The sequence below is a fragment of the Hyalella azteca genome, unplaced genomic scaffold (genome assembly GCF_000764305.2).
Source record: "Hyalella azteca isolate HAZT.00-mixed unplaced genomic scaffold, Hazt_2.0.2 contig12864, whole genome shotgun sequence".
NCBI lineage: Eukaryota > Metazoa > Arthropoda > Malacostraca > Amphipoda > Hyalellidae > Hyalella > Hyalella azteca.
The window spans coordinates 79,314-90,884 of NW_025942808.1; the positions used below are offsets into that span (position 1 = coordinate 79,314).

Sequence of the window (11,571 nt, forward strand, 5' to 3'; positions counted from 1 at the left end):
TAAGACTTTTTTGTTCATGTGAATTTTTCGAAAAAATGAAAGAAAATGTGAAATTCTTAGAAAACTGCAAAAAAACGGGGTACTGAAGAAATCTATCTCCTCCTAGGATTTTGAAGCTACAACATCGAGACGCATGTCATTCGATGCGTAAGGACCATATCTATCGATTCGTCCTAGCTTTTTTCAAATTTAGAATTTTTGTGGATGGGGGAGCATTTTCCGCAAAATTTTCGAGAATTTTTCGATTTTTCATTTTTTCACCCCCCTTTTTACAACACTTCTCTTAAACTTCACTTCTTGTTTGTTTGTCTGTCTGTCTGTCTGTCTGTCTGCTACAATTCTTATAATCAAAATTACACACTTCTACTGATCCTATCGATCTGAAATTTTGCACACTTGCGTAAAGTTGGAGATAATACCGGAATCAAATGATAAAACAAATGATTTTAAAAAGTAAAAAAATTTTAATATTACAAAAATTGAAAAAAATTGTCAGCTACATATCTTATAACAAATATTTGACACACTTTTACCTGTCCAATTGACCTGAAATTTTGCACACTTGTGTGAAGTTGGAGGTAATGCATGAATAAATTGACAGAATAAATAATTTTGAAAAAATTATAGATTAAAATGAATCGAAAAATAATTTTTTTTAATATTCGAAAATAAGTTAGAAATTCATTGTACATCTGTAACATTGGAAACACTGGATTCTTTAGAAGTGTTGTCTTTTAAAAAAAATTTTAAACATATATTATTTTATTTTCATTTCCACTCGTGTCATTTGATTCTCTACTGTCGTCTTCATGAAATAGTTTACCATTGCAAAAATATTAAATAAAAAATGTTCTTCAACTGCGGACAAGGCAGGGTCCGCAGGGAACGAACGGAGTCTGGTGGTCCGGTGGAGCTTGGAGGTGTTGCTCATCTGCTGATGGTGAATTTAGGACTTAGGAAGTCAATTCTTTATTGCGCTGGCATTATATCTCGTATTGATATTGTAAATTTGTTTCATCTCTAGAATGAGTAACACGTCTACTTCATGCAAACGATTAGTTAAGAGCAAGTCTGGTCTTCGAATCATTCCAGCAAATGAGAATGAAAGGAGCCCTTTTGAATTGGCTGAACCGGAATGGATTCCAGATGAAGATGTAAGTACTAAGTAGACAATTTCTTCTTAATCATCATAGCAAATTTCAATACAAAATTCCTAATTCCTCTCTGGTATTAAGCACACAATACACATTTTTTCATATAAATTGGATTCCATAACTAAGCCAGCAAAGATTATATTAAATGCAAGAATTTCAATCTAAATGTGTCAGCAAGATCTTCTGGACTCTGGAGGCATAAATTTTGCTACTGAAGCATTGCCAAAGATCTTGCAATATTCATCCACACTCAGCACAGTGGGAACTTGAATGAGAAGGAGAGCTTGAATAGATCAGACAAGATGTTCATGATGAACATCTTGTCCTATCTATTAGCTGCTGCGGTGTGTGTGCATCTGGCTTTCAGCTGACACTAGTCACTGTCACTCTGACTCACTCATTGCTTCCTGCTTAAAAATTCCTGTGGTTTTTGTTTCCCAGATTGCACAATGGAACGGAGTTCAGTTAAAATCTAATTATTATTTTAAGCTTCCTGCGGAATTAGTGGCAATTTTTAGCAGCCTGAGCCCTGAACATTCTGCGCATGTATTGGGAGGAAGAGGTTACAGTATTAATTAGCTAATGTATATAAAAAATTTATGCACAATAAAACTTGAATAATAATGGTAACAATAACATTAACTGTGGTTGAATGAGTATTGAGTAAAATGCCTACTTAATTTTATGGTGAAGACATCATGATCATGGATGCTCCTGAGTTGAATCTAGTAAGGAAAATATCTACTTTCCAGATTGTGACTGGATTTTTTGAGCCATGATTATATAAATTTGCAAGCTGTGATTCCATTTCATAGAGCTGTGAACACCATATCTTGGTGGTGAAAAGACATTTATGAGCCACAAACTCATTTGCAAAGTCCTGTGCACGACTGCTGGACTGCACCTGTTATCTTAAATTGCTAATTTTACACTAGAAACAGCAATAAGAACATCTGTCTTTATTTTAGAGGCAACTGAACACATGATGTTTATTTTTTTATTTGTGTTTTTGTTGAAGAATAAACGCAGTTATAGTGCAGTCTGAAGTGACTGCAATATGCAATCACTGACAAAGCATCTTGGTTTGAGTTCACTCATTACCATAAAATGGGGTAACTTTGACCGTTTTTTTTATCAAAATGATGCAATTTTTTTACTAGATAAGTTAAACTTAAATTGAAACATGCAAAATACGGGTCTATACTCTAGCTTTACTCACCATAAATTGCTGGCTCCTGCCTCTCATAGTTTTGATGTAATTTCAAAAAAAAAGTGATAGTTTGTCTTGATACCTACATATCAAAAGCATCCAAATTTGATAGAATTTCTTTACTAGTGATCCTATAATTGTTGCAAATTGAGCGCGTTATGTTTCTGGCATATCTAGGGGAGATTTGTCCTTTCCTTCCTCAACCAACCATGTTATCCACCGTGATAAATGATTTGAATTTTTTATAATGCTCTGTATTGTTGACGTAGGAACATCAAACTTCTTAAATATTGCTTTATATCTCATCTCTTCTTTGCGGGAATTTATCATTTTGCTTCCGAGATCATCACTAAGCTTTGCCATCTTCAAACTTTTAGCAAAATTTTAACTTTTTCCTAAATTGTGAAAAAAAATTATTTTTTCAAACTTTGCAGAGAAAAATATTACAATGCTTAGGAACACCAAATTTTTTAATACAATTATTGTGTATCTACTACTATTTTCATTAATAGTTCTTCTTTAATATTATGATAAATGATCTGGAATAAGAGGGTGCAAATAATTCTGAACGGTTAGTTACTCATAAAATTCAAAGTAATTATTATCGAAAGTTATTATATACATATTTTCTAGCATTAAATTTGTTGTACGTAATAATGACAACCCTTTCTAGAAGAATAAGTTGTGAAAGTTCTCTATTGTTCATTAAAATTGGAATTTTATTATATTTCTGAAGGGGTATGAATAATTTCGGGCACAAGTGTATGTAACTAGGAAAGTTTTACTACAATGCATCAAAACCTGGAGTTATTTTACCAAAAAATAAAAAAATTGGAGGGGGTACTCTGACATAGCTCTTTTTCGTGGGTCACATTTTTAATTTTTTAACCTATTAGATCTTCTTTCTATTGTGTTACGTAGCCTCAGCATTAGTCCTTTGATGGCCATTGACAAAATTTTTCTATGTCGAATCGTTTTTGAGTTTTGGGGGTTTTTGTTAAAAACACGAAAAGTGGTCAAAGTTACCCCGCCGGTCAAAGTAACCCCATTTTACGGTATGCAGGATAGTTTGGTGGGAACGTGGTACTGAACTGCAGAAGTTGAAAATTTTGTGAAATGACATAGGTATATTTGTGATTTGTGAACCGTGATTGCTTCAACCAATCAAAAATACATTAACCGGTACTACATGTAATGATGTATTAGCATGGTAGGCACATGTAGATAATTTTTATTATTCAAAATTAATAATAAAATTTATGCCACCAAAATGCACAAAATATAAAGAAAAATATATAATTTATTTATCACATATGCTTATATTAAATAAATAAAATATGAAAAACAAAATTTATTGCAATTTATTGTTTCCATTGATTTTGGTCTAGAAAGTGGACCAAGAGTTGTCCATTCAAGCAACTATTGCCATCATATTCCCCTTCTGTAATAATGGATTCAAAGTTTGAAGACAAACGACTCCCTAAATTCTAAAAATTAAAATCATTTTGATTTAAAAATATACACAGTAAATGCATTTTAGTCTCAGAATTGGAGTGAACTTAGTTTGTTGCACAAAACACAGCTACACTAGTCTTTTTTGCACCTCTTAAGGAGAGCATCTAAGTCCAAAGGTTGAAATTTTGGCTTTTCTGGTTTTTAACACATTGACGCTCAACAACGTCTATAGACGTCATGCCGGTTTGGGCCAAATGCACACCCCCATCATGCTTTATTTATAGTCAGAAAAAATAGTCAGCAACCAAGTCATCACTCAACCCTGGACTGTCAGAGTCACTTGAAGAACCTTCTGCTAATAAGGCTGCTGTTTGGAATGCGTCTTGTCTGTAGCTTTCAAACGAGTGCAAACACCTTGCAATTAATGACCAAAAAATATAATTGATTTTACCACCCGGTCTAAGTTACCCCAAGAGCTGGGGTAACAAAGACCATCATTTTTTTGAAATTACATAAAGACTATAAGAGGCAGTAAGAGGCAGGAGCCAGCAATTTATGGTGAGTGAAGCTAGAGTATAGATCTGTATTTTGCACATTTCAATTTAAGTTTAATTTAGCTAGTAAAAAAATTGCATCATTTATAAAAAAAGTGGTCTAAGTTACCCCATTTTACGGTACTTCTGCTAAGGTCTGTAGTAAGAAACAGATTTCCTGTAATAAAAAATTTAGCTTGAAGAAAATTACAGGCAGGTGTCTGCTTTAAAACTTCAGTGATGGATTTTTTGGTTTAGATATGTATTTTGATCCAGTCTTGTGTTAACTTTTATCCTAATGCTTAAAAATATTTGCAGAGCCCTGTTTGCATGGAATGTGAAGAAAAGTTTGACTTCCTGAAAAGACGTGTAAGTCAGAGTTAAGAAAGTAACTAAGAATCTCCACAGCAAGTAGTACCTGATGAGATTTATTTATCAATCATCCATTGTCTGATGCTATATGAACCTGAAATTTTGACCATAAAATAATTGAAAAATGTAAACTTATTTCAATTAGGTTTCAGTGTTATAATTTATTCATGTGCATATATTAGTAAGCTAATTGTATATTTGAGAATATTACAATTATTCATTGTGTGAAGCACTGTACACAAAATAAATATAAGTGTTTCATAGACCCATTGGATTGATGGTCCTTATCTGCTGGTTCTTCAAAAATTTTCACAAAAATGTTGTTGTGTTTGACTAGATTTTTATATATCTTGTTTCTATGCAGCACCACTGCCGGCGCTGTGGTCGTGTCTGCTGTGCGGGATGTTGTAATGCTCGGTTGGCTCTTCCTCGAATGTGTTTTCTGGATCCTGTGCGTGTCTGCTCGCCATGTGCTGCCACGACTACTCTAGAAAACAGATTCTACCATCACCACCTCAAGGTTAATAACTTTATGTTTTGATGCAGTGCTGTGACTGAAGTTCTGTGCTTTAACACTTCATAATGTAGACAATACAGGGTCCACCATATTTATGGCAATGCATGTTTTTTGTTATTTTTCGATGAAACAAACAGGTGCATTGTTTTTTTATTGTATGAGCTAGTAGCCTAGAATTACCTAAATAATTCTCAGACGTATTTATTCAATATGACCACCCTTATTTTTAATGACGGCCTCCAATCTACGCGGGAAAGCTTCACAGGAGACACGCAGCATTTCTGGAGGGATCAAGTCCCATTCTTGTGTCAATTTAGACTTCAAACTATCCAAAGAATCATGAGGTGTTCTGCAGACCCTACTCTCTAAAATAGCCTACACAGAAAAGTCGAGAGGATTCAAATTGGGGCTTCTTAAGGGTCATTCATTTCTGCTAATGAACGCTGGGATGTGACCCTAAATCCAGTTTTGGGTCATGTTTGAGCCATGTGATGGGGCAGAGTCTTGTTGAAAACTCCATGGTGAGCCGTTGAAGTGTTTATGGGCCCAAGGTAACAGGTAACAACACAGCTTCCAAAATGTATCGCTGACTGTTCACTTTCACTCCTGAGGGGACAAAAACGAGTGGGGACCTCCCAGTGGCAGTTACCATGGCCAAAACCATCACGGACGTGGGATTTTGACGTCGTGTTGCTGTTCTCGTTGCCACAGATCCATCCCAACTCCAAACTCTGGCATTTTGACGGTTAACACTTTGTTCAATGTCAAATTTTTTCTCGTCACTGAACACCAAGTTGGGCAGCGCGCCATCCTCAATGAGATCCAGAAGGTGCTGGCATCTTTCAAGCTTCATTCGTTTATGACGGTCTTTTAGTTCATGCCTTGTTTGCATCTTGTAAGGGGAGGTTTTGAGGTCATCTTTGAGGACTCTACGCATTGATGTCTGACTGACTCCTGCTTCTGCAGCCAATTTTGCAGCTGAGCGATGAGGGTTTCTCCTCAACTTATCCCTCGTGTTTTTGACCAATTGTTTTGTTTGGACACTTCGTTTCCTTCCTTGACCAGGTTGATTGCATGTTTCACCAGTTTCCTTGAATTTTTTTTACCACCTTCCACACAGTTTCACGACAAATTTAGAGCTTTTTTGCAATGACTGAATTACTCTCGCCCTTTTCACGAAGGGTTACAATTGCATTTCTATCTACTGCCATAAGTAATTGTAAATTTAGACACCTTAGATTTCTGCAATATAAAATAGATGATATTAAGTTTCATTATAAAAGAAAAGTCTCCTAGCAACCAATTTATTTTTATATAGCAAACATCTGTTGCCATAATTATGGCGGACCCTGTAATATTATCTCCATTATTTATACTGAAAAATTAAGTACACCTCTGATTTTGTGATAACAATTGATGCTTCTGAAAAAATCAATAAGAATTGGATTGAAGTATTAACTCGCCTTGACGCAATTTATTTGGCTGAACATCTGATTAATATTTGAAGTTTGCATGGGCTTTATCTGAAATATTTTTCTTCCAGTCACTGTTGAGTGGGGCAATCTTGACGATGAGTAGTGATAGCAGGAAGTCTGAAGCGATTCTGTCAAGCTGCCGACTGACTCCTGATCATCGCTACCTGCAGATTCAGCAGCCTGATGTCAGCCTTAACCTGCCCATTCATAAACTGACTGCAATGCACGTCTCCAAAGTGTGTCACTCTAACTTATTAAATTCTCCCCTCTATGGATATTCTGAGATGACTGATATGTTTAGTTTTTGGAACGGCAGCTTCATGCTATTGCCAATGCCAATCAGTACCGTACGTAATGTCTGTAACTGTGGTTTGTCAAAAATACATTAGAAAAAAAAAAATATTTTTAAGGGTGAGTGTACATGAAGCATTTAATATTTTGTATGCATCAAGCTTGCATTAATGCGTGTTCCCAGATTTGGCAGTGAAGGTGTGAGCTGATGTTGAGCGCGAGTTGATGGAATGTCTCTTCTTAATGAGGATAATAGTATAATAACTCGATACTTTTTTAAAATGTAATTTATAAATACCCATAATTTATAAAATTGTATATAATCATAATTTGTAATTCTGTCAACAAATTCATATGATTTGATCAGTATCGCACAGCTTATAATGGCAACTTGAAAACAAGTTATTGCAAAAATTACGCAAAATTATCAACAGATTGCCTAATTTCGGGCACTGCGCAATTCATAACTTGAGCAAAACGGCATTGATCTTATTATGATGAGATTATTGTGGTGTTATATTGGACAGTAGCAATGATTTTTTGTTGCAGCAAATTCATTACTATTTTCCTGACATCTAATCCATATTGGTGACTGTCAGGGCCGCAGCTGCAGCGACTCGGACGAGGCCATCGAGTCCAGTGGTGCGGACGATGCAACAAACCCCGGATTTTTCGAGACTGACGCCGACCGTGATCTGAACTGCGTTGTTCTCACATACAAGTCCGGTACGTTACTCGGTCTTGCGTCTGTACTTGAGGGCCCTCTTAAAAAGTTAACAAGCACATGATTGATTTACTTGTGTACTCGCCGCGATCTAATGTATTAGTTTATTTCTCTACAAATTTTCGAATCTCGAATAATACCGAATAATGAATTGTTCTTTAATCGAAATGAAAAAAAAATCATTCACTAGACGACTCGGTCAGTGAGAGGACTTACAACTGGTATTTTTAACACGTTTTTCTTAACTTTGCTTTGCGTTTGTTTGTGGATTTGTTTGTTGTTTAACATTGACAACGAAAATTAGCCCACTTCGTATTGCTCTAGAGATCTGAAATACGGCATGCAGGCTATATTCGCCTAACAATTTCAGATTCAATCATAAAACTAGCAATTAGAGACCTAAATTAGCTTAATTGAGTAAAGTATATATATAGTATGACGTGCGGGCGCTGACGTTATAGACGAGCAGGCGCTGACGCTGCGTATCATCGATACGTACGTCAAGTCATACTTAATCAAGTCTTAATCGTTTTTCTTGTGGACTAAAAAGTAGAAAATAAATTATGGCTCGCCCCAAAAAACGTGGGTCGGGCTGTACGTTCACCATCAAATTTCCAAAATTCGTGTGTTGTGTGCTTTTCGCTTTAATCATAAAACTGCCCGACACACGTTTTTTGGGGCGAGCCATAATTTATTTTCTACTTTTAGTCCACAAGAAAAACGTGTTTTTTAAAAAAAATTTTTTTAAAGTATTTTATTTAGTATTACTTGCGTAAGAAATGAAGAGCTGAGAGAATATTGTGAGTGCTTTAAATTTTTTCATGATTTCTTCACAATTTACAGCGTTGACTAATTGTGCATGTAATGGACTTCTAAGACTCTATTATAAATTGTCCTGACGATTATGATTAGGTACGTGAAATGGGGGCATCGAATTTGTTTAAAAGTTGATGAGTTGAGAGTGATAACGGTACGCATGCGTCAGGTGGCGCTGAGGCGGGCTTGATGGAGGAGGCCGAGGTGCGCCTCTCAGCGCCCTCGGAGGCTGCGCCCTCCGCCTACGCCTTCCTGAAGGCGCTGCAGCAGGCCGCTCTCATGGCCATGGAGGCGAGACACGTCATCGGCACTGGCAAGTGATGGCCAGCGGTGCTGATGCTTTACTCACAGTGTCAGCACTGCTGGTGATGTCAGCACTGCTGGTGGTGTCAGCACTGCTGGTGGTGTCAGCACTGCTGGTGATGTCAGCACTGCTGGTGGTGTCAGCACTGCTGTTGATGTCAGCACTGCTGGTGGTGTCAGCACTACTGGTGGTGTCAGCACTGCTGGTGGTGTCAGCACTGCTGGTGGTGTCAGCACTGCTGGTGGTGTCAGCATTGCTAATGGAACAATATTGTTGTACATTGCATCCAATAACATCGGGGGGCATCAGGAGGCGTGCTCCAGCAGATGAGGACTCCTCTGCGCTTTGTCATGCCAAGCATTGACCGTTGCTGCAATTTTTCGCAATAATTTTGAGCAATTTTTCACAATTGTCACAGTCGACGATGTGTTCGTTCCGATCAGTTTATTATAAAGCTTCCTAACATCATTTATAGAGGGAAATAATCAAAATAATTATTTCCGAAATTAAAGTGAGGTGTGGCAGAAGCGTTAAAGAATTTGCCCTCTAGATGGAGACTCTAGGTTACTTTGTATATTGTTTCTCAAATTTCGATGTCCAAGTTTTCAACCCATCACTAAATATCGTGCGTTGACAGATTCTGTTTCCAATTGGAATGACTGAATTATAGACTGGCAGTATTGTTTCTGTATAACATTAATAGGGATTAACTTGTTTACTCGCTGTAATTACGACTTAACATTGACAAAGTATAAACGCTTTGGCTGCCTTACTAGGCATCATTTTCAGCTTTGTTGCTGTTCCATAGATTTCATGACTTGACTTGCAGATGCAAAGAAACTTTGCGGGCGCAGAAGATGATGAAGTTTGTTAGTATCTGCGCTTCATTGATAAATCTATTATTGTTTCTAAGTATTTAAATGTTATATGTTAAACTCCCCTGCAGTTTAAAGTATATATAATCTTCTCACTTCAGTTTGTGGGCCTTTCTGTTTGGTTCGTAGTTATTTAGTGTTGCATGTTACTTATTTTTCAACCTAATATTGAAGAATTTTAAGATGGCAAGAATCTTGTGTGTTGTGTGCTCACTGCACACGTATATATACTCATTACTTCCTGTAAGATCTTATATCATTAGTTTGCTTCAATCGAAGGTTCACCAAGAATTTAATTGTTTGCTCTTAAATTCTTTCTGTAAGATTAGTTGTTGGTCAGAAACCAGTTGCCTTTACCTAGCTTATGCTAGTAACATTCAGCGTCACAATGGCTCGACCACGTCGCTACGTTTCTAACTTTTCAAAAAGGTTTATTAGAATATTGATTTTTGTTTACATATATTTTACGTGCCCAAGTACGGTTGTTCGTAAATCTTTACTTTGAATCACACTTAACGTTAAGCCATCAAACTGACTGTTTGAACTCGGTCTAATTTTGTCTCGCTGGAACGATTTGAAAAAAGTTTTATATCGTGCAATAACCTGCTCATATAAAATTATTTACATTTAAACTTGTAACTTTTCTAATTATAGTAATTGAGTTTTAGAAGTGAACGTGTCGATTTTTTTTTTTTTGAGGAAAATTGACTTGATCACGACCATGGAAACAACTTACCGACACATGTCTTACATTTTTTGTTGGTTTGAACTATTTTCCACGAGTGAAGCCCAAAGTCAATGATTAGTCTGATTTCTGTTTAAGTGTCTTTGACTCGTGCAACTTTTACTTCCTGTTTAAGTGCCTTTAACTTGTGCGAATCAAATTTTGGTACTTTCCCTATTGTCAAGTAACGATTTTATTCTTTCCAATCGTTAATTTATACATTTTACTTGAAGTTCACGGCCAGTCGGGTGTGAACAAATTCACTTGAGAAACCAAAAACTAGTATTTCTCTACAAACATCAAGAACTATAGGATAGTTGCCATCCGTTTGTATTGAGTGCAACACATTGACCGATCTGTATAATTGTTAAGTTACGGACAGTACTACTCATGTCTTCCAGTCGTATTCTAAGCTCATTTTCTCGCTGTTGATAAGGTATTTAAATTATCGACTTACGCCATCAGTCTGTGTCGTAATTACGCATTTTGTGAGCTCTATTCGGAAGAAGATCTGTGACTCGACCGCATTTAAATATAAGTGTAGTGATATCTAAAGAATCCTCTGTACGGAACGAGTGTGAGTGCATTATAATCTATATTATTATATATAATAACTTTTACCACAGCATACTCACTAGCTAGCTTACATTTTGTACTATTTTTACATCATATCGGCTCCTTATATTTGATAATGGAATGGAGCCGATGTACAATGCAGAAGATTAAGGGGTTTAGACGTAATTGCCGGCCTAAACTTTTCCTCACATCAAAGATGCATCTAGTATTAATCCAGTATTTTATTCAATAATACTTTAGCGCGCCATGAATCGTGTTTTCGCCAAACCCAACTATAAATATGGTAAATTGAGACTCAGTTCAATAATGAAAATATTCATTGAGTAACGTTATTACCGCCTTGGTTTGGTCACATGTTGACTTGGGATTGCATAATTTTCAAGGGTTACGCTGACAATTGCCTTCGCTCGGACTGCATTGATTCTTTACTAATCTCTAGGCTAGGCACGGTCCCTGAAAATGAATACTATCTTCATATAGTAACAAATAGAGCTTTTAGTTACCGCTATTGCTCACGAACTTATTTCGGCCAATAGTTATCTCGT

General features: G+C 36.3%; 1 protein-coding gene across 1 annotated transcript; it reads left to right on the forward strand.

Annotated features, from left to right (window-relative positions):
• The first annotated feature begins 887 nt into the window (after window positions 1-887).
• LOC108681619 (zinc finger FYVE domain-containing protein 21) lies at window positions 888-10,769 on the forward strand. The gene is made up of 6 exons (XM_018170668.2): window positions 888-1,154; window positions 4,671-4,721; window positions 5,089-5,244; window positions 6,785-6,952; window positions 7,607-7,733; window positions 8,717-10,769. Exons 1-6 carry the CDS (start codon window positions 1,026-1,028, stop codon window positions 8,866-8,868), a joined length of 783 nt encoding a protein of 260 aa, XP_018026157.1. The 5' UTR covers window positions 888-1,025; the 3' UTR covers window positions 8,869-10,769.
• Window positions 10,770-11,571: the final 802 nt, after the last annotated feature.